Source organism: Marmota flaviventris, chromosome 1 (genome assembly GCF_047511675.1).
Source record: "Marmota flaviventris isolate mMarFla1 chromosome 1, mMarFla1.hap1, whole genome shotgun sequence".
NCBI classification, from domain to species: domain Eukaryota; kingdom Metazoa; phylum Chordata; class Mammalia; order Rodentia; family Sciuridae; genus Marmota; species Marmota flaviventris.
This window is the reverse complement of record NC_092498.1, coordinates 169,956,042-169,983,909: the sequence shown is the minus strand read 5'-3', so window position 1 is coordinate 169,983,909 and position 27,868 is coordinate 169,956,042. Positions and strand designations below refer to the sequence as shown.

The 27,868-nt window shown below is 42.1% G+C and overlaps 1 protein-coding gene across 4 annotated transcripts in view; it reads right to left on the bottom strand.

The window, feature by feature from the left end:
• Positions 1-27,868, bottom strand: part of Flnb (filamin B) — a 144,687-nt gene that overhangs the window by 55,512 nt on the left and 61,307 nt on the right. For all 4 annotated transcript variants that reach the window (XM_071619066.1, XM_071619049.1, XM_071619052.1 and 1 more), the window contains exons 4-13: positions 25,309-25,456; positions 13,692-13,810; positions 12,811-12,888; positions 11,145-11,307; positions 10,176-10,373; positions 6,458-6,595; positions 4,820-4,946; positions 2,809-2,945; positions 1,275-1,468; positions 133-246 (exon numbers count right to left, since the gene is read on the bottom strand). In XM_071619066.1, coding sequence (XP_071475167.1) covers positions 133-246; positions 1,275-1,468; positions 2,809-2,945; positions 4,820-4,946; positions 6,458-6,595; positions 10,176-10,373; positions 11,145-11,307; positions 12,811-12,888; positions 13,692-13,810; positions 25,309-25,456 — 1,416 coding nt within the window. The remainder of the gene's footprint in view (positions 1-132; positions 247-1,274; positions 1,469-2,808; positions 2,946-4,819; positions 4,947-6,457; positions 6,596-10,175; positions 10,374-11,144; positions 11,308-12,810; positions 12,889-13,691; positions 13,811-25,308; positions 25,457-27,868) is intronic.

Below are 27,868 nucleotides of genomic sequence, written 5' to 3'. Positions count from 1 at the left end.
GTGACCTGCCATTACATTCTTTTTTTTGGTACTGGGGATTGAACCCAGAGGTGCTTTACCACTGAGCCACATCCCTTGCCATTACACTTTCAATCTGACAATTACCTGCACAGGTGGCCTCCCAAAATTTACCTGAGCAAATATCTTTAAGGGAGCTTTTCCAGCATCCTTAGGATCCACAGTGAACTCGGCTGGGTTGTTGACGATGCACCCAGATCTCTCCAAACCTGGCCCATATGCTTGGACCTGGGGGAAAGGAACAATAATGATTCTCTTTCTGTATAATGCCTCAAATAAGCCCCTATTACTCAATAATGATGGGAGAACAAAATGATTTGTGTCTGATTTTTTGGTATCCATGTAACAGCATGGTTATGGGAAGTAAAAAGCTACAATAGGCCACAACTTAAAGACAAATAGTATCATTAACCTCTCATAAAAACTCTAAAACCAGGCCCAAACAAGCCCAGATTCCCTGCCTTATTCTGACAGAACTTGTAGTAAGTGGGGCAGGGTCCTCTAGCCTTGCCCAATTTCAATGTTCTCACTCTGAGGAAATTCAAAACCTTTAACCAGAGACAAGAGTACAAAAATCTACAGCCCCCAGGGATCAAAGGACTAGCAGCTAGTCGAAGAAAAGGTAGTTATCAGCCCAAATTGACCAGACCCTCTTCAGAGCTGCCCCAAGGGGTCAAAAGCAGCACACAAGGGGGTGTGGGGTCACCAATTTGAAGGCTTCACTCAGACTTGGTGATTAGCAAGGGCTGGAGAGAAAGCCCTTAGAAATACTGATCCAATGTGAGAAAAGAGGAGCTGGGGGGGGCCACAGCAGTGGTGTGGAAGCAACCTTTATCTATGGAGCATCTTGAAATGATAACTACAGACCATGCTAAGACTGAAATAGGATGCTCCAGGTTGCACGAAATTAGCAGCTGTAGAGCCCCCTACACAGGTCAGGTTTTGTGCTACAGGCTGTCTTTCTGCATGTGACTTTGAACCATCTCAGAAGCTCTAGAAAGTAGACCCTCCTCCTCCCATCATCTGCATTTTATAGAGGAAGAAGCCAAGAGTCAGGGAGGTAAATTACTTGCCCAACATCACAAAAGTGCTAAGAGTACCAGCAGAATTCAAATTCAGTCCTATTTCCTTTCTAAGATCTCAACAGCTCCTCTCTGCCATCTCCTGGCATGCTGCTTATGGAAACTCTGCAGGCCTGGGGGCTGAGGGAGTGCCAGGAGCCAGGGAAGACGGACAGAACAGGACAGGCGGCCCACCAGGTCTGGGTTGTAGTCTCCTGTGGCAGGATGGATGTAGGCCATGTATGGGCTGTTCTTGATGTCTTCATCATCACACATGATGTGAACAGCATATTCTCCAGGCTCCTTGGGCCAGTATTTGACATCACATGATCCATCATTCTGGTCATCATACTCAATCTTTGCCTGGGAAGGGCCTTCAATGGCAAACCCTAGGGATGGGGTGGAAGGGCCAGCCTGGTTACATGGCAGGAAGCATCTGTTCTATTGCCACCAGTTCATTCCCTCTGTCCCCGCAAAAGCCAAGCATTGGCCAGAAGAATAAAATTTGTTTGTGTTCCTTTTCCATAAAACCCAGATCACTATGTTTTACTGGAGATGGAAGGGTTGATCAGATATATTTGTTTCTTACATGATCTAATGGGGTGGGGGGTTGGGTGTGAACCAGCAAATCGTTGTGTTGGTAATATGGCCAAGACGTGCCAAAAGCCTTAAAGTGACACCCACTTCTTGCCTGAACAAACCCACTTCTGTGTTTTTATCTAAAGGAAATAACAGAGAATATGCACTCAGCATTGTTTATAGAGCAAATCCTGGAAATAACTGGAGAGCCCAACAATAGATATACCCATACAATGGAATTCCATGGGAGCCACAGAAAATAAAGGCATACCCTATATTTATCTGATGCGTAAAAATATAAAGACTTCCCCTAGATAGTTTATGTGGCAAATCAATGCTTATATGGCAAATCAATGTTTATATATGTATATACATGAAAAAAGTCTGGAAGGATATGTCAAAAGGTTAAATACCATCTGCAGACTAGAAGAATATACCAAGATGATTCATCTTTCCAGTATGGAAAATTAAATATGATTTCTTATTTTTCCCTCTTTTGCTAATTGCTTTACCTAAAATAGGTCACTAAACTATTCAAGGACCAAATCTGGCTCACTGTCTATTTGTAAATAAAGTTTTACTGAAACAGGGCCATATTCAGTCATTTCTACAGGTGCTTTTAGGCTACAATGGTAGAGTCACATATCTGTGACAGAGACCTTAATAACCCACAAAATATTTACTATCTGGCCCTTTACAGAAAAGATTTGCTAATCTAAAATGATCATAGAGAAAATTGGATGCATATGTAAAATATGTTGTCATGGCTCAAAGAATATTTAGTTCCCAAATTTCAAATTTTAGCAAAATTAATTCATTTATCTAAACTAAGGGCAGTCAACAATATTGCTAAGTGACTACTATGTTCTAAGCACTGTTTAGGCATAATACCCGCATAAGGCCTCTGCCCTCAAGGTCTAGTGGATGAATGAATGCTGGTGCCAGAGGCAGTAGAAACTGGAAAGGCAGGAAGGGAAAGAGAACTGAACTTGTACAGCAGCAAACAAAAAAGGCCTGGAGTGGTCAGGAGGCCAGGAAGCTAAGGGTGGTGAAGCTGGGCAAGGCCCCCACACCCAACCTGACACCAGGACACCCCGTGCCCCAAAATCCTCAGTCATCCAGAAGCTATTGGTCAGCTGCCTCCACTTACCCAGAGACCCCACTTCAGAGCCAATGGATTCTACCACAAAATCTGCCGACCTCCCGACAATTCCACCATGGAGGCCAGGGCCCCAAGCACGGACTTTCTGCATGCCTGCTTCAGGACCAACTTGAACTTCAAAAGGGCTAGAAGGAAGGGAATAGAAGCAACATTTTTTTTTTTTTCTCTTTCTTTTTTAGAAGCAACATTAAAGAAGAGTGAAGAAGGAGCTAACTACAGCTAAAAACTCTTAACACATATTCTTCCCACTTACTGCTCTTTTCACCAGGAGTCCCAAACTCCAGGCAAGCTCTTCCTCCACAAAGGACCCCTCAAAGCCATTATTATGCAACAATATAATGTAATGTGGCTGCCTCAGGAGCTTAGGGCCACTGGGCTGGCCCTCAAGCCTCAGTGCCTTGCATATCTTGCTGGTCATTAATCTCTTATGTGCAGGGTTGTCCAGACTATAAGCCCTGGAGAGAAGAAAAGTTCACACTTCTCCATATCCTACTTCAGCTATAACAAGAAAAACAGGTTGAATAGGTGGTATGTTTTAGATATGAGGTGTCCCCCAAAAGCTCCTGCATTAATGTAGGAGGTGAAATGATTAGATTGTAAGAGCTATAACCTTATTAACTGTAATGTGATGAATTAATAATTTGAACAAATTACTGGGTGGTAACTATAATAGGTGGGGCATGGCTAGAAAGTGGGTCAATGAGGGTGTACTATGAGGATTATGTATTTTGTCCCTATCTCCTGGCACTCTGTCTTTTCTCTGGTTTCTGACTACCATGAGCTAAGCAGCTTTCCTCTACCACACCCTTCTACCATGATGTTCTGTCTCACTTCAGGCCCAGAACCGTGAACTAAACCTCTGAAACCATGAGCCCCAAATAAGGTTTCCCCCTCTAAGTTGCTCTTGTCAGGTAACTTGGTCACTGCTATATAAAGCTGACTAACACAACAGATTTTATCATATACACAAACAAACATGCTTTAACTTTGTTGCCTAGAAACCAAGAACACCATAAAATAGTCCCCACTTATCCTCGGTTTCACTTTCTAAAGTTTCAGTTACATGCAGTCAAACGCAGTATGTATCAACAGAAGGTCAACAGTAGCCAATCTTACGCCAGGACACTTACATCATCATTCTCTTCTCTTTACCTCATCACATTAGCACAAAAAGAGTGAGTGAGCACAGCACAGGAAGATACTTTCAGAAAGACTACATGCATATAACTTGTTATTACAGTATGCTTTTATAATTGTTTCTATTTTATTATTAAGTACTGCTATTTATCTTCTTAATATGCTTATTTTATAAATCAAACTTATCAGAGATATGTGTGTCTGGGAAAGAACAAAGGACATATAGGGTTTGGCATGACCTGAGTTTCAGAGATCCACTGGGAGTTTTAGAATATATCCCTGGTGGATAAGGGGGTGCCTACTGTAACACTCAAATATTTCTGGAGGCAAACTAAACTAATTCAGAATGTAAAGCTGCCCCCAGGAGAGCTGGAAAACACATATGAGTGCAGAGTGGAAACTTCACCGCCCACAAGGCAAAGCTGTAGACAGCGTCCCTTGGTCCCTGAGAGAACTCACGTAGATGGTTTTAATGTAAACCATAGCAGACTGTGCCTCCGTGGCATTTGTGAACAGAGGCATTCATTGAAAAAAGAGAATCTCAGTTTATATGAGGGTGTACACACACAGTCCATTTGCTCTCTATAACTGTGCCTTCTGGCTTCCCTGCCTCCCACCAGCCCTGAACCACCAGCATTTGATTTAAAGTAAGGCAGCTGAAACCACAGCAACTTTTCTGCTGCTTTTGCGAACAAGCCAAGTGTCTGTGTGCTGCTGGGCTCGAGCGGGGGTGGGGGCAGCTATCAACAAAGGAGAACTCTTTCTTTCCTACAGCCTGGGAAGCAGCAGCCTGTGAATCTGCCCTGGGCCTAGCACACCTCCAGAGAAGATGCGTCCCCAGCATCCCCAGCCCAAGACTCACCTCTTTGGAATGTGGTGTCCCCCCCATGTGATGGCAACGCTGTACTTCCCCGGGGTGCTGGGGTAATATTCGAATGCATAGACCCCATCCAGAAAGCCTTTCTGCTTCACCAGCTCCTCCAGGCCCTCTGCGGGAAGGAAGCACACAATCTTGCCAGAGCAATTCTAGCCTCATAACGGTGATAAGAATAAAAAGGTAGCAATATCCACAAAGCATAAGCCATCTAAGAATCAAGTGGGCCAATGCAGAGTGGCAGGCCCCCCAAAACATGGGAGAGGACTTGAAAGCTAAAAGCAGACACATCTCTGCTTCAGACGGTAAACAAATGGAAGATTTCACAGCAAAGTGGCTTCTGATAATTCTCTCAGGTCTGAGGAACCCTGAGGTCCTGAACCTTGTGGATCTATGTAAGAAATCTAGTTACAGTTCAACATTTCCCTTCTCAGCTCCCCCTCAAACACTGGGGAGGGAGAACCTTTATGAGTATTTGACTTAAGTTATGCATCCCAGGATATCTTTTTTTTTTTTTGCGCTAACGCTGGACAACGAAAGCAATAAAGCCCTTAAGTTCGCTATCTATGAGAAGATGGGTTTTAGATGCCATACCACAAACCCCAGACCCAGCCATCAGGCTAGAACTTGTTTTATGTTGAGCCCTGAGGTTTGGCCAGGAAAGCCGTTGAGTCAAGCAAGTCTCCAAGGTCAGGAAAACATGTCTCCCTGACTCCTGTTGCAACAAGCTGGGAGGGAGGGCAGCCACAGCATAGCTTGGCTCCAGGTCTGGGCAGTTTAGAACCTTGGCTGCCCTCGGGGCACATTCTGCTTCAAAATTTGGTGTTCGGAGACCAAATATTAACTTTTTGGAGCTTGGAACCCTTCTGCCCCAATCTAATGGAAGCACAGAAGATGAGAGCAGCCCTGGCACAGGAAGCTCACATCCCATAAGCCAAGGAACTAAAAGCCACCAGTAAGCTATATCTGTAACCAGAAACGCAGAGCTGCACCTCTGTACCAGGGAAAAACTTGTGAGCAGGGAGGATGCTTGACTTCATATCTGCCATATTCCTCCCCAAAAGAGGGAGCAAAGAATGGGTTGCTGGGTGTAATTTGCCTTCCACACATTTATCTCCAATGAAAACTTCATCTGGGGAAATATGATTCCCTTTCACTAACTGTAGTAACTGATGTAATTTCATACTCAATGAAATGCAACCTGTGCTGGAGAAATCATCGGCCTTGGAGACTGTGCTTGAATACCAGCTCAGGTGCCTACAAGCTATGTGATCTTGAATAAGAACTTTCTATTCAGGGCCTCGATCTCCTCAAATAAAAAATGGACCATTTCAAGTTGTTCCCACAGCAACATTTCCCTAACTCCTTTGCATCACTACTTTCTCTACTCCCAGAGGTATTAATATAATGTAAGACTGTCAAGCCACCCACAGTTCTAGCCCACATCCAGGGCAGACATTACTAATCAATTACTGCTCCCTTTTCCATGGAAGCCAGAGAGTCTTAAATCTTTGTCATAGCTCTCTGTAAATCAATCCAGACTGTATGTGGGATGAAATCCAAATTGCCATGATTGAAAAATTAGCCGAAATCACACCTGAGATGGGGAAAGAAAGGAGCACTTACTAGGACCCTTCACAGTTACACTGAGCTCCCCACTTCCAGCAGCTTTGGTATCAACCTTGAAGTCTGCGGTCTCCCGGATGCGGACACCTTTGGGCTGCAGGCCTCGGCCACTGGCCCGGCAGGCATTTGGACTGCAGGCTGCAAACACAGTTTTGACATGAGTTCAACCTTTCATTCTTTAGTCACAGATGAGAAAGCCAAGGTAACTTGGAGCCACCCACCAAGAAAATGTTTGCTTTGCACAAAGAATATGCAGCAGTTGCCCAAGACCAGCGATGCCATTCAGGGAGCATACTAACCAGCAAAGAAGGACACAGCATAATTTTGTCCAGCCATACCACAGAAGGCTGGGGAATGTTACTTTGGCAACAAAATACAGGAGAATGCAGCAAATCTTCGCTGTGCTCCTGGGTCCTGGCATTTATCCCTTTCATGGGGTAGAGGGAGGTTAAGACTGAGTGCTGGACATTATTCAAACCTCATTGCCTTCCTCAAGGGCCCAGTAATTGGGAAGGCTACACTTTCTCAAGTCGACTTGGAAAATACAGTGCTTGAAAATATCTGTGTTCCAAACCCTGGGTCAGCCATTTCTAAAGGTCTAATCATTGCTGTTGTCCTCCACAAGAACAGCCAGACAAAACAAAAGAGAGCCAAGAGAGACCAGTTCCGCAGACCAGCCTTTCTGTGCTAGCTGTTACAAGGCCCTTGGCAATGAACAGCTACAAAAGCAAGAATCAGCAGTAAATGCCACACTCCTGACTTGAAGAGGCACACAAACATGCTTGAAGTTAAGGAAATTGATGATGGAAGTTTATGGTAGCACTTTGTTATGGTTTAGATGTGTGTCCCCCAAAAGCTCATGTGTGAGACAATACAAGAAGGTTCAGAGGTGAAATGATTGGGTTCGAAGAGTCTTAACCTAATCAGTGCATTGATCCCCTATAGGGATTAACTGGGTATAACTATAGGCAGATGGGGATGTGACTGGAGAAGGTGGATCACTGGGGGCGTGACTTTGGGGTATATATTTTTTCTTTGTGAGTGAAGCTCTTCTCTGCTTCCTGGTGACATTCTGAGTGTCACTTTTCTCCACCACAATCTTCTGCCATGATGTTTTGCCTCACCTTGAGTCCCAAGTAATGAAGCTGGCTGTCCTTGGATTGAGACCTCTGAAACTGTATACCACAAAATAAAATTTTCCTCCTTACTATTGATGTTGTCAGGTCTTTTGGTCACAAAAAGTGGCGAAAAAAAAAAGAAAGCTGATTAAAGTGACACTGGTTTTTCCAATGTGATAGAGCTTTTAAGTTTGGGGGTTTTGTTGTTGTTGTTGTTTTGTTTTTTGGACATATTTTTGTTATTTTGTTGTGGTGCTAGGTACTGTGCTCTAACACTGAGCTCCTTTACAGCCCCAGTCCTTTTTTATTTTATTTTGAGACAAGGTCTTGCTAAGTTACCTAGGTTGGATTCAAACTTGTGATTCTCTTGTCTTAGCCTCCTGAATAACTGGAATTATAGGCTTGATACACCATACCTGGCTAAGATTCTTTTAATATAAAATCACTATAATTGGGGGCAGAAAAATCAAAAGAGGGGGCTAGGGCTGTAGCTCAGTGGCAGAGTGCTTGCCTAGCATGTGTGAGGCACTGGGTTAAATCCTTAGTACCACATAAAAATGAAACAAATAAAATAAAGGCATGCTAGCCATCTATAACTACCAAAATAATTTTTTAAAATCAAAAGAGAAGGTCTACTGATTAAATACTGCATAATATAAGTGATGGGTGGAATGGATGTTCCAGAAACAAGGACAGTCCACGAGGTAAGAATAGTTTGGGGAACACTAGTTGAGTTGTGAACACTGTCCCAAATTCTTTCTTTCCTTATATTAAAAAGAGTTTTATTTGTGAATATGTTGGACATTTTGGGGTTTTTTTCTTTATCAAAAGAAGAAAAGATGGTCACACCAGAAATAAGTCACAACAGGATGACAGGACTTCCTCAGAAGTCTTAAATGTGTCCTAAAAGATATATATACACACTCATGGAAATTCTGAATACATGCAGAAGCCTCAACATCAAAAGGGTAACTGCTCTGTTCGTGTAAACAATAAGTGGAGTCGCAGAGTTTGAAAGAAACCACCAGATCTTCTGCCATCCTGCAAAGCCTTAGGTATGTTTAAATGCAATTAGAGAGTATGCTTAGGGTCTGGCTGTGCAATTTGTAATAACACCTGCACAGGAATTTCCTGAAACAAACTCACACAAACAGCACAGACTCAGCTGATGATAACAAGAAGCACAAAGAACTGGCACAGACGCCCCACCCAACCAGCCCTTACCAAGCAAAAGCCTCTGGCCCAGTGTTCACAACTAGGAAGCCAACAGCTTCGGGGTCCAGGTTGGCCCAGAGGCAGGATTCGGAAGAAGAAGCCAAGTCTGCAGATGCAGATGTGGAGGATAGAACAGGGAAAGGCAAGTATTGGTTAGAAAAGGCAGCAGAGTTGGAAAACAAACCAACAAAAAAGAGCAACCAAGTCAGGAGAAAGTCTATATTAGAGGAAAATGTATGCTCCTGGTTGCATAGGAGTTCAGCAGAGTGGTTAAAGGCAGGTCCAGAGAGACCACACAGCTACTCTTATCGACACCTCATAGGGCTGATACCTTGTGTTAGCCAAGCCTCAGGATCTCCACCTGTAAATTGGCACTAGTAACAGCACCTGTAGCACACAGGCTGGTGTGACGATTAGATGCAGTCATGCTAAGTGCCTGGCAGCCAGCCAAGGCCAAGAGAAGGAGGCTGCAGGGCACCTGCCGCTGCCAACTCCATCACAGGTGCCAACTCCTCTGTAGGAGTGTTCTGAGGAATTAACTCATTAATTGAGCTAACTCAAATTAATATACTTAGGTCTCTGTGTGGCTCATAGAAGATACAGATTGAACATCCCACCTCCAAAATGCTTGGGGCCAAAACCATTTCAGATTTCAGGGGGTTTCTATTGTTGTTCTTGTTTGGGGAATATTTGTATCAACTTTACTGGTTGAAACTTCCTAATCAGAAAATACAAAATGCTCCAAAATCTGAAACTGTTTGAGTATCATGTCAGTTCTTAAAATGGTTTGGGTTTTGAAGCATTTCAGATTTTTTAGACTTTTGGATTAGAGATGCTCACTCTGTACTATGGATTGGATCTAAAATGTCCCCCCCAAAGTCCACAAGTTTGGTCTCCAACCTGTGGCACTCTTTGGGAGATGGTGAAACCTTTATAAGGTGGGACCTAGCAGGAAAAAGTTAGGTTACTGGGGATGTCTCCCTGAAGGGGTTACTGGGATCCCAGCCCCTTACTGTCTCTGTTTCCCAGCTGCCACAAGGTAAGCAGCTCCTCTGCCACACACTCCCACCATGATATATTGTGCCACTACAGGCCCAAAGAAATGGAACCAAGCAACCAGAGAATGCAACCTTTGAAACAGTGAACCTTTTCTCAATGTAAACCTTTCCTCCTATTCATTTTATTATCTCAGGTGTTTTGTCACGGTGACAGAAACTGTATTAGTATTAACATACTGAGGAAAAGAAGTCATTTCCCATGGAAGTGGATCTAGCAGAAAGAGAAGAGAGGACAGCTCAGTGTCAGGCCCCAGACACTTTCAAGGCCTCAGTGTCCAGGCACACCCAATATCTATGACAAATGTACTTGGCCACACTGGCACTCACCTTCCCCAACTTGCACAACAAAGGGACTCTTGGGAATGGTTTCCCCGGCAAAGGAGACCTTGACCACGTGGGGGCCAGGCTGCAGTGGTTTGTACACACATCGATACACCTGGTTTCCTTTGTCTTCTATAAGCAACTCTACTGTGTTCTTCCCCTGGGGATCTTCCACCTCAACACCAATGTCACCCACGCCAGCTCCTGTGAAAGAGCAAGCATTTCATGAGCTCAAGTTCCCCGCTCTCAGAAAACTCATTACTGACCAGTGCAAAATGCAAACAAAAGGGGTCAGAGAGACACTTGGGAAGGTAACGCCAAGGTATTCACAGCTGTGATCTTGGTGTACGGGGCTAGTGCTGAACTTCTCTTTGATTCACATTTCTTTATTTTCTAAATTGAAAAGAAGGTCAACGAATTCAAGAAAATTTCTTATTCATTCTTTTTCCCCCTGCAAGACCTTACACAGAATTTGGTCTAGTAGATGATTATTAAACTTTAGTGTCTTTGGAAAATTTGGTGAAGTCAGAACCGCATAAAGAAATTGATTATTAATCAAAGTCAAACCTGAGGATAAGTCTTTCAAAAAGAAAAGCTGATTTTTGAAAAATGCAACTCACACATTGGAAAAAAGGTTTTTTGTTTGTTTGTTCAATCTAAAAGACAAGAGGAGCCGGGCATGGTGGAACACGCCTATAATCCCAGCGACTCCAGAGGCTGAGGCAGGAGGATCTGGAGCTCAAAGCCAGCAACAGTGGGGCTCTGAACAACTCATTGAGATCCTGTCTCTCTAAATAAAATACAAAATAGGGCTAGGAGTGTGGCTCAGAAGCCAACTGCCTCTGAGTTCAATACCTGGTACCCTCCCCAAAAGGTAAGAAATAGGCTATCTCAAGCCTTCAAATTCCTGAGGATTATATTTCAGGCTTTGGAAGAAAGTCCAAAAGTTCAATCCATGGAGGAATGGCATATTACCTGCCGTGTAGATATCAAAGTAGGTGGGCTTATTAGCAATGTTTCCTGCAGCTTCCAAACCTGGGCCTTTTGCAGTCACTTTACTGGGGTCTCCCTGGGCTTTGTCAACATTCACTTCAAATGGGCTTTTGGAGATGTGCTGTCCTGCAAAGAGGACTGTGACCTGCAAATGACAAAGAAGTAAGCTATAATTCCTTCTCCATATGCCTCATAAGACCACTAGCAAGCTTCATGCACTGATGACCTTCTTTCCACCTTCTCAAGGCTACACACAAAAAGAGCTGAAACCAGGAACCCTGGGAAAAGTAAAGCAACCTCAGTGAGTACCACACCTTCTCCTTTGGCCTCAGGCTGTGTCTGGGATATCAGGCCTTTAGCAATACACACACACACACACACACACACACACACACACACCAGCTACAATTAGCCTTTCTAAAAGGAAATTAATAACCACTTATACAAGAATCTCTAGACATGAATAAGGGGCTGTAGAACAGGCCACTATTCTCCCAGAATTTAATGCACAGTCCCAAGATTTCAAACCCAGAGCCAAAGTGTTTTCCAAGGGAACAAGATCATTCTTAGATACACGGATTTGGGACAAAGTACAGTAATTTCCATCTGAAATTTGAGTCATATTTCTCTGACTGATGCTGTTCAAGGGATTTGGGTTGGGTTTCATGTGAACCCATGATTGGCTAGAATGAATGAATGACATCATAAATGCTTCCCTTCAAGATTTCTCTTTTGTCAAATTCATGATGCTCTAGGAGTATAAGAAGAACCTAAGGCCAAGGTTCAGGGTAAATTCACCAAAGCCCAAGATAATAAGTAGTGTCTATGTCTCAATCTGGGCCTGGTATACAGGGATCGGCCTTGGTGTGCTGCTGAGAATTTCCTTCCAATGAAGGGCACACTCCTGCATCATCCAAGTCTCCTACCATGCAGGCTGTCTGAAGACTCTGCCCTCGGGGCCACAGGATACCATCTCAGACAGAACTCAAGGCACTGAGAGGAAGGGCCTGCAGGCTCCATCGAAGTCATTTCTCCAGGGGCTGAGTGGGCCATTTCCTCAATCCCCAAGTTTCAATGTAGACAGATCCTCCAGATTACCTCAAAGGGGAATTCAAGGAAGCACTAAGGACCAAGAGCCCACAGCTTAGTCACTGTAGCATCTACACTCCAGGCATTCATTCAGTTGCCACCAAGAGGTGGAGTCCAGATGGATCTTATAACATTACAAAGAACTTGCCTGTGGGGTTTCAACAATGGCTAATATCTTAAGAATAATTGGCTAATATCTCAAGACTGATTCACAGGGATTCCAAATTATCTACAATGAGCAAGGATATTTCAATAACTGACGTTAACTCAAGAAAAGCATTCTTCTGGGCATATAGCTCAGCTTTGCAAGTACAAGGCCCTGGGTAAAATCCCCAGCACCACAAAAAAAAAAAAAAAAAATCAAAACAAACACACAAAAAACCCTCACTCTTCTGTGCTGGGGTGTATAGCTCCGTGGTAGAGAGGCCCTGGGATCAACCTCTAGCACCACAACCCAAAACACTCTACTTCCTAAACTCTCTTGTGCATATATCCCCCCCACCCAAAGAAAAAAGGCCAAAACAGCAGCCCAAGCCAGAGCCATGGCGTCTCTTCTTACTTTGTGCAGTCCAGTGACCTTGGGCAGATATTCCACAGAGTATGTCTTGTTCTTGTCACTATCAGGGGTCACCTGTGCCTGGGAAGGAAGATGAAAATTAGTTGGAGAAGGTGCTGGGAGTAAGTAAAGAGCATGCTGTGCCAGCCAAATCCTGCAGCAGGCAGGCAGAGCAGGAACCCTGGAGGCGCTTGCTATTTCCTGCCCCACCATTCCTGCAGAGGACGCCAGGAGAGAAGCAGCCCAAAGTCATAGCAACAAGACCAGGCGGCACCAACTCAAGACTCACTGTCTCAGGGCTGGCACTGTCCAGATGAGACAGAACACGAAGCAAGTAACACAAATCTTTGTCAGCTCAGAAGTTATTAAGAGCTTATGAAATGCCAGATAAAACAATAAGCAAGTTGGGCATGTCTCTGCCCCAGAGGGAAAAATAGATAATACATCAGTAAGCTTAGAATTTCAGATTGTGCTAAATGCTAGAAATAAAGTATGGTCCTAAGAAAATAAGCAAATAGCAAGAAGAGCATGTGCAAAAGCCCTAAGAAAGGACCCAAAGACAGGTCAGTATGGGAAGAAAGTGAATGGAGCAAGAATCCCCAGAATCTAACACCTCAATCAATTAACAAGGTCTTTACCAAATCCAAAGCATTCTTTATTTAATAAACACTGTGCCCTTGGGAATAGAATTTTTTTCTATTATATTTCAAAGCACAGCTCTCAGGAAAGTTACTTTAGCCACTGTGAGCTTCAGAATCCTTTCGATAAAGAACATTTTCATTATGAGCTAAAATGTAGAAAACAGAGGCACAGACCCTGAACCTGTTAAAGATCCCTAGTCTCCAGGGGATTCTGGATGGGAGAGGCAGTGTCCTCCAACATACCTCTTCTTTGTTCCCTTCTGGGTCCTCGATAAACACCATCACATCTCCCTGCCCGGCGCTGATGGTGTCCACAGTGAACTTGGCTGGCTGCTTCACCATGTTCCCAGTGGGCTCGATTCCTGTCAAGAGTTCACACAAGCACATTTAAGCTGGGCCAGCCATCACCTGCTTTGCCTCTCTCAGGGAACAGAGAGATGGGACCATGCCCTGTGGATCCCACGTGAGACACGGACAAATTGTCATGGTCAGGATAATCAGACAGGTCCAAAGCCTTAATTTTGTCCATGTTAAATAAGCAACACCCAATTCTGAAATACAGCAATTCAGACAATGGTGAAACACAATGTGGTTGGTAACCAGCAGCAGAACTTGCCTTAAGGGAAGCAATGTGGGGGAGGAAGAAGGCTCATTTTTCATCAAACACCATTCTGTATTGATTACATTTTTAAAAAAACATATTTGATCATTTTTCAATTCCATTTTTTTATTTTAACATAATGAAGCAAATTCATTTGAGATAGATTCACACACAGGTGTAAGATACAACACCCTTTACTCAGTATCCCCTGCCATGGTAACATCATACAAAACTCCTGTACAATACTGTACAGTACAATATCACAACCAAGTATTGCATTGATAGGATCAAGACACACCACAGGGATCCTTCAGAGTCTCATCCACTTCCCTCCTACTCTACCCTCTTCTTACCCCTGACAACCACTAATCTATTCTCCATCTCGACCATTTCACCATTTCAAATTATGTTACATTAGGAATTCTCTGTAGATTCATCCAGGTTGCTGCTTATAACAACACTTATTTTTCATTGCTGAGTAATACTCCATGTTCTGGGATTATTTAATCATTCAAGACATCTGGGTTGTTTACAGTTGTCTCTTACTTATAAAGCTGCCATAAATATTCACATATAGGTTTGTGAGAACATAAATGTGAAATAATAATAATAATAATAACTGTATGTGTGAGCATGTATTACCTATCCCTGGTTGCAACACAGAGCTCCCAAAATTCTTGTAATTCCCTAAGTGCTAAAGGTGTAGGAGTACCTTTTGCTCCAATGTTTGGTCTTCAACCCAGTCCCTGATTCAAAGCTCCTAAACCTCTTGGGAATTTCCGGGGTGAGAGCATTTTTTGTTGCAATGAGGCAACTTTTAGTGGGCTCCTACCTGGAAGCTGGACTCCAGAAAGACTTGTCATTAAAAGCCTAGAACTTTCAGCCCCGCCCCACCTTCTTCCTTTTAAGAAAAGAAGAAGCCAGAGATGAGTATTGATAGTACCTCTATAAAAATCCCTGAGATGTGAGGTTCAAGAAGGTTCTGGGTTGGTGAACACATTCATGTGCCAGGAGATGGCCCGTCCCAACTCCACAGGGACAGAAACTCCTGCACTTAGGACCCTTTTGAACCTAACTCTATAGACTTCCTCATCTGGTGTCCATTTTTATCCGGTATTATGTCAGTAAACATGAGTAAGTGCTTCCCTGAGTTCTGTGAGCCCCACTAACAACTGATTCAACTTAAGGAGGTGGAGGTGGTCACGGTGACCTCCACTTTGTAGCCAAGTCAGAAAGAAATTGTGAGTGAACCTAAGGACCCACTCCTTATGACTGGTGTATGAAGTGGGGACAGTTAAGGACTGAGCCCTTAACGAACGGTGCCTGTGCTGCCTCCAGACAGTGTCAGAATCAAACTGAAATACAAGACATGCAGTTGCTGAATAATAAATTGGAATAATGGTCAATGTGAGAAAAAATTTACAGTTTGGTGACCAGAAGTAAATAAAATACTGAGTTGAAATAGTTTTCCATAGTTGTGAGGACACAGAAAGAAAAAGGTTTTCCTTTACAATAAGCTTTCATTCCTCTGGGATGTCAGGAGTGTAACTGCTGGGTTGTATTATAGTTGCATGTTTGGTTGTATTGTTTTGGTTTTATGGTCCCAGGGATTGAACCCAGGGGCGCTTAACCACTGAGCCATATTCCCAGCCTTTTTTATTCATTATTTAGAGACAGGGTATGAAGTTGCTTAGAGTCTCTCTAAGTTGCTGAGGCTGACTTGAAACTTGTGATCCTCCAGTCTCAGCCTCTTAAGCTCTTGGGATTTCAGGTGTGTACCACCATGCCAGCTAGTCATTTTGATTTTAGGGAAAGCGGGTATCAGGGATTGAATTCAGGGGCACTCATTTTTGTATTTTATTTAGAGACAAGGTCTGAGAAGCTTAGCACTTTGCTTTTGCTGAGGCTGGCTTTGAACTTGTGATCCTCCTGCCTCAGCCTCTGAGCTGCTGGGATTACAGTCTTACACCACTGTGCCCAGCTCATTTTGATTTTAAAGATACTGCCAAGACGTGTTTCAGCATGGCTATACCACTTCACATTTCCACCTGCAAAACAGAAGTGATCCAGATCCAGTTTCTTTGCATCCTCGCCAGCTTGTCATCATTAGTTTTTATTTTAGCCCCTGATAGGGTATTGGTTTTAATTCTCATTTTCTGATGTTTAACAATATTGAGCCAGCTTCTCATATGCCTCTATGCATTTGTATATTCTCTTCAGTGAAAATGTTCCTGTCTTTTGCCCATTTTCTGACTGGATGGTTAGGTGAATTTTTAGTGGTTGTTGTCACCATTCATTTTTCAACTACTGAGCTTTCCAAGTTCCTTAGATGTTCTAGGTGCAGGCAATTGGCTGGATATGTGGATTGCAAACATTTTAGCTTGTCTTCTCATCCTCTTAGCTACAAAAAGTTTTGTTTCAAAACATCTTTGAAGTAAAATCCAGTCCCCAAGTTCTCATAAATGACCCCTGACAGGGACAAGAAGAGAAATACTATACTCTATGGATTATCTGTCTGAGGTCACCGGGTAGCACAAAGTAAAACCGACAACATGGCCTGGCTTGGGACTGTTTGGGGGGCTTGTTTTGATAAATTTAGAAGAAAGAGATCTTAGGAAAAAGAGTGGTGGGTTTGTTTTTGTTTGTGGTAATGCTAGGAATTGAACCCAAGGCCTCAAGCAGGCTAGGCACATGCCGCACCATGCAGATACGCACCTTAATACACCTTTTCAAAGAAGAATCCTGCCTCTATCTACGAAAATGCTTGCTGAGTTTTTGTTATTCTTGTTTTGTTTCTCTCTTTTTTCATTTTTTAAGTTTTTTTGCTGTGCTAGGGATTGAACCAAGGCCTCAAGCATGCTAGGCAAACACTCAACCACTGCAGGGATTTTAACAGCAATTGTGCTGACATGATGATTTGGGGAGAACGGACATCTTCACTGTTTGACCTTTTATAATCCATGTGAAACAGAATGTCTCTCCACTTGGATCTTTTCTTTCTTCATCACTATTTTTGTAGTTTGTACTCTATAAGCTCTATACTTACATTATTGGATTTATACCAATTTCTCATTTTTCCTTTTGAGTAAATTGTAAATGGTATGCTATTTTTAATTCAGAGGTCCACATGTTTCCTCTAGTATATATACTCTATGACACAGAACTGAGTTTGGTACACTGCTCTTGGATCCTGTGACCTCTCTGAGCTTACTCATCCAAGGAGGGTTTTTTCCCACTTTGGGTTTTCTGTTTTTAAGATTCTTTGGGATTTTCAACAAAGACAATAAGACATTCATCTGAAAATAGGGACAGTTTTATCTCTGACTTTCCAATCTGTATGTCTTTTCTTGTCTAACTTCACTGTTGGAAGCTTCAATCTTTAAGTTGAATAACAGTCTTAGAGGAACACATTCAGGTCTTTCACCACTAATTGTAGTGTTAACTATGGATTTCTTGGGGTAAGTATTCTGTGTTAAATTGAGGAAGTTCCCTCTTTGTTCCTCTTTTGAGTTCTCATGGGTGGTACTGATTTTTTGCTGGGTGGGGGTGGGGCGGTGGGGGTAACCAGGGATTGAACTCAGGGGCACTCGACCACTGAGCCACATCCCTAGCTCTATTTTGTATTTTATTTAGAGACAGAGTCTCGAGTTGCTAATAAGCACCTCGCTAAGTTGTTAAGGTTGGCTTTGAACTTGCAATCCTCCTGCCTCAGCCTCCGGAGCTGCTGGGATTACAGGTGTGTGCCACCATGCCCAGTGGATATTGAATTCTGTCAGGTGTTTTTTTCTGAATTCATATGGTCATGTAATTTTTCTTTATTAGCCTGTGACTGAAATAGGGCAGATCATGCTGATAGATTTTTCCAACAGTGAGCCAGAAGGCATGACTGGAATATATTCCATTTGTTCATGATATATAAGTCATTTTATATGTAATATTTTGGGATGGACTTTTACATCTAAACTCTGAGGGATACTGGCCTACAGTTTTCTTTTTTAGTATCTTTCTTGGTTTGGTTATTAGTTTCATAAAATGAACTGATAAGTGTTCTTTCCTCAAATTTTCTGAAAGAGATTGTATGAAATTGGTTTTCATTCCTCTCTAAATCTTTGGTAGAATTCTCCAGTGACATTATCTGGGCCTGAAGGTTTCTTTTTCAGAGCTTTTAAATTTTACAAATTAAATTTCCTTAATGTTTATAGGATCAATTCAGGTTATCTAATTCATTCTGGTTGAATTTTGGAAGTCTGTGGTTGTTGAGGGACGTCTCCTACAGATTGACACATTTTTACTCATCATGTTCTTTCTCTTTACTATTCCAAGATTTCTTCTTTCTTAAAATATTTCTTTTTTAGTTGTAGATAGACATGATACCTTTATTTTATTTATTTATTTTTCTGTGGTGCTGAGGATCGAACCCAGTGCCTCACAGGTGCTAGGCAAGCGCTCTGCCACTGAGCTACAACCCAAGCCCCCCCACATTTCTTCTTTAATTTAGATTTCCTTTCTATTCAAAGAATTTCCTTTAAAAGGCCATCTTTCTGGGTAGGACTGCTAGAAACAAATTCTTTCAGTTTTCCTTTGCCTGAGAATGTAATGGTTTCTTTTCATTCCTAAAGGATATTTTCTCTCGATACAGGATTTTGGCTTGAAAATTCATCTGTTTGAATACTTGAAAAAGGTTGTGTTATGTCCTTCTGGCCTCCATGGTTTTAAATGAGAAACCTGTCGTTCATTCTAACTATTCTGCCCCCTTAGGTAAGATGCCATTTTCCTCTTGCTGCTTTTAGACTTCTGTATTGTTGGCACAATGGCACACATCCACAATCCTGACAACCTGGGGAACTGAGGTAGAAGGACCATGAGTTCAAAGCCAGTCTCAGCAACTCAGCAAGGCCCTAAGCAACTCAGTAAGACCCTGTCTCTAAATAAAAAATAAAAAGGGTATGTGGCTCAGTGGTGGGGCACCCCTGGATCGATCCCCAGTACCAAAAAAATAAACATATTGTCTTTAGTTTTGTGAGATGTTTCTTGTTTTTTTTTTGTTGTTGTTGTTGTTTGTTTGTTTGTTTTTGTGTGTGTGTGGAATATTTTCCCTGTCTGAGGTTCGCTCAACTTCTTAAGAAAGTCTTCAGTCAAATATTATTTCTTCAAGTCAGGCATGGTGGTGCAAAGCCTGTGATCCCAGTGGCTAGGGAGGCTAAGGCAGGAGGATCACAAATTCAAAGCCAGCCTCAGCAAAAGTGAGGTGCTAAGCAACTAAGTGAGACCCTGTCTCTAAGTAAAATATAAAAACAGGCTGGGTATGTGGCTCAGTGGTTAAGTGCAACTGAATTTAATCCTTGGTACAAAAAAAAATTTTTTTTTTAATTTTTTTAAATTATATATATACAATTATTTTTTGAGTAGTTGACTCTCTTTTTTATTCTCCTTCTGGGTCTCCTCTAACATGAACATTAGATGTTTTGTGATAATCCCACAGGTCCCTGAGGCTATGTACTTTCTCTTTTTTGGACTGGGTAATATCTTTTTTTCCATCTTCCAGTTCAGTGGTTCTCTTTTCTGTCCTTCCATTCTGCTATTGATCACATGCACTGTTGGATTTTTTAAAAACTTTTTTATAACATTTATTTATTTTTTTATGTGGTGCTGAAGATCGAACCCAGTGCCTCACCCATGCTACCACTGAGCCCAATCACATGAATTTTTATTTCATTTTATTATATTTTTCAGCTGTAAAATTTCCATCTGGCTGTTTATTTATTTGGTATCAGGGACTGAATTCAGGGGCACTTTACCACTGAGCTACATCTCCAGCCCTTTTTATTTTTAATTTTGAGACAGAGTCTCACTAATTTGCTGAAGCTGGCCTCAAACTTGTGATCTCCTGCCTCAGCGTCCTGAGTCATTGAGATTACAAGCATGTGCCACAATGCCCAGCTTCCTCTTTATGTACAGCTTTATTAACAGCTTCCTATTCTTTATGTCTTCTATTTCCTATTCTTTATGCATTCTATTTCTTTGTTGAGATTGTTCACTTTTTTCCATTTGTTTCCAGAATATTCATAATAGCTGACTGAAGACTTCTTTAAAATGGCCACTTTAAAAATCTTCATCAGATAACTCTAAGGTCTTTATCAACTCAGTTTTATCTTTTTCATTTAGCTTGAGATCTTCCTGGCTCTTGGTATGACAAGTGATTTTTTTTTTTAACTGAAATCTTGATACTTTGGATATTATGATAACTAGATTCTGAATCTTTCTGCTTACAAACTGGCCATTTCAGCAGGGGAGGGGAGGTGCACACCTTGTTGCTGCCTTTGGGGATCTCCATTCAAACTCTGCTCTTCCTCAAGGCCTCACCTTTCTGGGCTGCTCTTTCTGGTGGGTGGTGGTGGGAGTTCCAGCTCTCCACAAGGCCTCCACAAGGGGCTGGAAGGGGACAGGGTGCCTTATTATTGCTCCTCACCTGGCTTCTACTGACATCATTGCTTCCTTCTCTCTAGAGTGGTAAAACTCTAGGCTCTCCAAGTGTTTTTATATGTGTAAGAGGCAGGGCACTGATTTTTCCATGGTGTTTGGCTGGAGTAGAGAGAGCAGCTATGGTATAAAGCATTTTGCCCTACTAGACCCTTTCCTGGTCTTTGGGCTACAGAGAGCAGACTTCTGTTGGGGCTTTTGGTGTTTGTCAGCTTCTTCAGCCCCAAGTTTGGGATAGACAAAGCTGAAGAAAACCCAAAAAGCTCACTATTGTGTCCCTCCTTGGGTCCAGGCCTTAGCTACCCCAACTTGTCCTCCTTCAGAGTCTGCTCAGGTTTTGTCTTAACATTTGACACCCAGGGTATTTAGTGGTACTTAGCAAGAAGAACTAGAAAAAGTCCTGCTTCCTCTACCCAGAAGCAATAATTTAAATTCTAATTTTTAAAAACGTTTTATTATGGAGAATTCCAAGCCTACACAGCTATAGAGAGAACTGTCCAGTGAGCCCCATGGACCCACCATCTCCTTTCAACAACTATCAACTCCAGACCTCTTTCACTTTCACCCTGACCTCTTTCCTCCTTCTGAGTCATTTTTAACACCAGCTGTGGACCTCACGTTTCAACTATAAACATTCACTGTGTCTTTAGAAAAACACTGTTAGTAAATAGTCAGTACCAGGGCTGGGGGTGTGGCTCAGTTGCAGAGCACTTGCCTAGCCTTGGTGAGGGCCTGGGTTCAATTCCTAAGCACCACAAACAAACAGACAATGAGAAAACAAAAATAAAACCTCAAGACCAACATCACATCAAAAACATTAACAATAAATCCTTAATATCTTCAAATATTCAGTTGGAATTCAAGTTTCTAATTATCTTATAAATTTCATGAAGCTTTCTAACAGTCAGTTTGGAACCAAATAAGGTTCATATAATTTCTTAAATTTCATTTACTCTCTTAATGTCCCTATGTTTTTTTTAATCCTTCATACCAATCTGTTTAAGACATTGGGTCATTTGTTACAATATTTTGGATAAAGTCCTCATACTGTTAGGTAAAAAATGCAAAGTGACCCAGGTACAGAAGCACACATCTATAATGCCAGCAACTCTGGAAGCTGAGCCTCTGCAAAAGCTAGGTGCTAAACAACTCAGTGAGTCCCTGTCTCTAAATAAAATACAAAATAGGGCTGGGGATATGATGAGTGGTTGAGTGCCCCCGAGTTCAATCCCTGGTACAACCCCCCAAAAAAACCAAAGTGAAGAAATCACAGCCAGAACTCATGCAGCACACCCAAACAAAAAGGATAGAAAGAAATGCCTCAGACTTTGGTGGAAGGAAAAGAATGGGCAACTAGGAAGTGGGATTTAACTTTATGTTTACTATGGGTTTTTCATTTTGCTTAAAATTTACATAATGATTGGGTAACACCTAACAAATAAATTTAAACATGCACCTACAACATTGATAAACATCTACTTCATCTAACTCCAACAGCCTGAACACCAACTTACTGCATCTTGTCAAGTCTTGGTTGGGCTTGGGGGCCCTAGCTAACCATGGTTGGTTGGGAGGTTGAACCACAGCCCCACACTCCATAAACTCCTGTGGAGCTGGGCTCACCAAGCCGAGAAACAGCTGGTTCCTTTGATTGCTCCAATGGAAGGGTGTTTAAGACTTGCTAGGCAGTAAAGGCTTCATATAGAACAGAGGTTTTGAAAAAGGTTTCTGCTGAGCTCATGGATGATGCTTCCAACAAACCTAAGCCAGCAAGGGAGCCCACCACACAAAAACCTTTTTGTGGCTCTGGGGTTCACCTCCCCCTCAACACAAACTAGGCAAGTCAGAGCTCAATGACTGGATCTGCAAATGCTAACCCACTGGCCACAAGAATCTATTCAACATCCAAAAGAGGGGGGAAAAAGTAAACCCCTCGACCCTTTATAAACTAGATGGAATATTCTCAATTCCTAGGCTCAGGTAGTGAAACAAAGCAATGTAGCCACCTAGGAGAGAGCACAAAACCAGCCTTGGCTTTCATTTCACCATGGAATAAGGATAATGTCTCAAGGCCCCATCTGTGAAGCCTCACACTGTGGCCCTGTCACCTAAAATGACCATTTTGCTGTCCTAGTTTAAAAGGGAAAAGAAGTTAACCAGATTGCCAGGTGGCCCAGCAAGTCCGCTGTGGAATTAAAAGAAGGGACTCAGATACTTGCACACCCATATTCGTGGTAGCACTATTCACGAGAGCTGGGAGATAGAAACAACTCAAACGTCTACCAACAGACAAATACATACACAAAATGTGGCACATGCATGGAATAGAATATTCAGCCATAAAAAGGAATGAAATTCTGATCCATGTGACCACTAAAAATACATGCTAAGAGAAGTAAGCCAGACACAAAAGCACAGATATTGTGTGACTCCGTTTCTATGAGGTACCTATGCAAATTCACAGAGACAGAAAGTAAAAAAGAGGTTACCAGGAGGAGAGAACAGAGATAGGATATTTTAATGACGGTGATATTTTCATTCCAGAAGTTGAAGAGTTCTGAAGATGGATAGCAGTGACGGTCGCATGCCACTGGGAATATACTTAATGCCACAGAACTGTACACTTAAAAATGGTTCAAATGGTGAATTTTGTGTTACGTACACTCTACCATGATTTCTAAAATACAAAAAGCTACACATATATAAATATAAAAGAAATAAAGGTTTGTTTCCTCCTCCTGTCTCCAACACTTACAAAGAGACAGAAGGAGGAAATGGCAATGACCAGCCACATTCCTGAACCAAAGTGAATGGTCACATTCTAGAAAACAGCACTGTGAAAGGAAGCCGTGTCACATTTAACAATGGGGAAATGGGACAGCCAGTGATAAGGTTATTACAAACAAGCATTTTATGTCTTGATTAGATTCAATGCGTTTGGTCAATTTTGTTGACCAGGGATTTGTTTTTGCAGCTTTTTTGCCATTACAAGGAAGCACAGTCTTCAAACTCAGGGATCCCCTCATTCCAATTATGGTTCAGAGAAAGCAACATGAGCATGCCAACTTTGAGTAAGTACAAACGGAAGGAGGACTTCCAACAAAGTCCCCAGTTCCTACCAACACAAATCATTGCATAGACCCCACCTCAATGCCAGAGAGAACCTCGAGTGGCAAGTGCATCCTCACCAGCATTACTAGGCTTTCCGTGAGTCTAAAACTTGCCCGAAAAGACCCATGAGAAGACCCAGGCACTGAAAGCAAGAACAACACCTGGTCAACATCTCTGGCCTGACATGTGTCATCTTAAGGCTTAGCTGATGCCTACAGGGAAAACACTTTACTCAAAGGGAATGTGTTTACAGGACATCCTGTGAGACACATGCCTGGAACTCTGCAAAAAGCCAATACTACCAAAAAGAGAAAAAAAAAGTTTGGGGAAATTATTCTATATTTAAAGAGTCTAAAGAGGAATAACAAATGTAGCAATATAAACCTCAATCAAATCTTGATATGTAAGGTTGTCTATTATAATAGAAAAATTTTCAGGAGAATTTGAATACAAACCAGATATCAGATGATATGAAATTATGGTCAATTTTCTTATATGTGATAATGAATCCTGTAATTAAATAAGAGGCCATCTTATTCTGAGGAGAGGCTTACTGATGAATTGAGATGTGAAATGTCACTATACCTGCATCTTTTTTTTTTGGTCTCAGGGACCAGAAAACCCCTGAACCCCTCGTGAACCCCTGAACCCAGGGGTACTCTACCACTGAGCTGCATCCCCAGCTCTTTTTATTTTGAAGCAGGATCTCACTAAGTTACTAAGACTGGCATCAAATTCATGATTCTTCTGCCTTAGCTTCCCAAGTTGCTGGGATTATAGGATTGCACCACCACGCCCAGCTTACTTTTTACTAATTGAACAAGTGCACACATAGAAAGACACAAATAAACGTAAACACAAAGCCAAAAAGAAAACTATTCAGTTAGAATGGTAACAATTATTAATTCTGGTATGGGTTATATAGGATATAGTGTGTATAAATATCATCCCGACTGCAATTATGAAACTTAATAAAACACACTTCTTCTCTTCTGCATAGAAAAGAGAGAAAGTTGTATCTCACTTACCAAAAATCCTTACCAAAAATCAAACTGTGCAGTCACACAACTGTTCTCTTTTCAAAGTTAGTATACTTGAAGTCAGGTGCCAACCAGGGCACCAAATACCTTGAAATGGCTTCAACCCAGTATCATGTTCTGAGCAACACTCTGTCCTGTAGATGCCTCAGAGTCTCATAAACAGGATGTCTCAATAAGGAAGTTTCTGCCAGGGGTTAACAATAACTCCCATCCCATCTGGAAACCTGAGGCCACTTTTGCACAACGGGAGAAATGAATCAAGGGTCAGATGACTCAAGCTCTTGCCTGCCCCCATCAGTGATGAGTGACCTGAGGCAAGACCTATCCCCACTCCTTGTGGACAGGCTCTGATTCCTCTTCTGAAAATGCGAGCAATGGCCCTTTCTCTGTTGCAGGGTCACTGCACTAACATCACAAAGCAGCAAACTCTTCATTCTCTATCATAAGATGGTCAGAAATAATGGATCTCTAGGATAAAAGGAAAAAAGGCACATAACAAAGAAGGCCTAGGATATCTAGAAGGATTAAGCCTGTCCTATCATCTTCATTCAGAACATTCCTGGCAAAACCACATAACAATCTCCAATACCAGAGGACAAGCCTCAAAGCCAAAACGACCAGCTCTTACCTCTGCCATAGGCCCTGGCTTTCTTTGGGTTGAGTTTGGGTTTAAGAGGAGCTCCTGGTTTGAGCTTGGCTTTGGGGAACTGGGACAGGTAAGTCATCACTGAGTGTTCATCCACATCCGGGTGAATAATTTCTTCAGGAGTGATGACCTAGAAAAACAACATGGCAGATGAATACCCAGAATGTCTCACTTGGCAAGCACTGAAAATTTTGCAAATAGCTCTTAAACCAAATGCTACAAATGCTAAGAAATTGAGTCAGCTTCTCACTGAAGTGAAATACATTAAACCAAAATGCCCAGATTGGTGTTTTTAACCTCTTAGAGGATAAAGCTGGGGGATCTTTTCCAGAAAATTCTCCACATAATTTCCAGAGATTCATTCTCTTCCCTCCCAAAATAAGACTCCTCTCTCTTCCCTGGTCAAACTTTCCAAAAAAGGATAAAGCAATAAGCTATAGCAAACAGGAGGAAGAAGAAAGAAGGAAACACACAGGATTAAAAAATACCATTTAAAAAAGTACATAGATAAAACAGCATTTTACTTATAAATCCACTCTCTACATCTCTATTAACTCTACTAATAAAAATAAACAAAATCAGTAGGAGACAATACAGGGACATATTAGATATGTGGTCTCAATCTATCAGGAGTCATTAAAAAATAAAATGGGGAGTGGGTGAATTTCTCCTGACACTCAGTTTAAGATTAGATTCACATTGGACAGGTGACCTCCATGAAGGTGTTAAAAGCCTCGGTTCTACCACTGATCCAGACCTAACAGCATGCCAAATGCTCCCTGTCCCCAACAATGGTGCTGAGCGGGTAACCACCACTCCTTAAACAAAGGGAAGGCTTGGTCTACTGACCCAGGTTACCCAAACGCTATAAACCGATGTATTCAACTTCCCCCTCCCTGACATAAAAAGCAACAAAGGAAAACATTCTGATGATTAGTCTGCAAGAATAAAATAGCTCTTTGGGTTTGAACAGTGGCCTGTAATACATTCCATATAAAATTGATGTGCACAGGTTTGGCATTTCTCCCCAGCAGCTCCTTTAAAACTTTACAGTGCTAACATCATATGAACGTCAAAAGGAGATGGTTTTAGGTTTAAAAGGAGATGAAAAACATACCACACCACTTCCTGAGGGTGGGTGAGCCAAGAAATGGGTCATGTAGCACAGACATGATTTCAAAACCAAACCAAGGAAATAGGCAAGTTTTTCTACCTTCCTAGGAATCCTGTTACAAAATACACTGAAATCAGCTCTGAACACCAACTCAGACCTTAGTGGAGCCTACAGTGAGGTCTTCAGCAGCGCAGTACCAACTATCTACAACTTCTCTTTGATCAGGACTTTGACCGTCGGAGTCATGGTTGCTTAACTATCAAAGGTAGTTTTTTTAGAAAGAAACACTGGATTTCCTCCCTGCTAGGAAGAATGGACATCAGCTAAGCAATGTGGCTATCATAGATGGTATCTTAGTCTTTTTTCAAGTTCTTTTGTTATCCCTGTGACAGGATTATGGGCAATACAAATTCTTCCACAATTCCCATTAATAGTGAGTTATCCCTGTTTACAGTGTTTTTAAAAGTTCTAAGCCCTGTTAGTATGGTGTTGCACGCGTATAATCCCAGTGGCTTGGGAGGCTGAGACAGGAGGATCTTGAGTTCAAAGCTAGCCTCAACACTGGTGAGGCACTAAGCAACTTAGTGAGACCCTGTCTCTAAATAAAATACAAAATAGGGGATGTGGCTCAGTGGTTGAGTGATCCTGAGTTCAATCCCCAGTAACTCCTGCCACCCACAGAAAAAAAAAAGGTCTAAGTCCTATGACTTTCCCTAAAATATCAGATTGAAATTGTTTTTCTTTTATATAGGTAAAAGATGACTGAATACTGGCAATTTCTTACGGTTCAACCTAATAGCTAAGGTCCACATTTGCTACTTGGGGCTTAAAGACTGCCTTTAAAGTATTTGGAGCAAAAAAAGTAGAAAATTTGGAGACAGGGAAAGGAAATCCAGGTGACAATTAGCCCTATGGACACAGAGGCTGAGATGGTGTCTGTTCTGGCCCAAGCTGGACACCATAGGCCACACTGGCTGTGCATGTAGCTGAGGACAAACACGGACACAGGATGCTCCCAGCTGGTGAGGTCCATGAGGTTTCAGCAGCCCTGAACTGCTCTGAAAATGGTGACGAAAAACAACATCGGGGAAAAACATAAGCAGACTCCACCTGAGCTCTTTCTGCCCAGCCATCCCACCCAGACTCACCCTTCCAGGATCTGCAACAGAGGATTCTTCACCTGTTATCTTTCAGATGAATAATTTTTTTTCTGTACAGTAATACTTACCTAGTAATAAATACTGATTATCATATCACATACACACACACAAGGAAAAAGTAAAAGAAAAACAAAGTTTACCAGCATGTGACAAAGAAGAGTGACATAAGATTTTTGGGTGATCCAAAAGCACCTAAATCGACGAGAATCTATTATTTATTATGAGTAAACTGAGGGAGGTGGGAGAGGGCCAAAGGCCATGTTCTTGG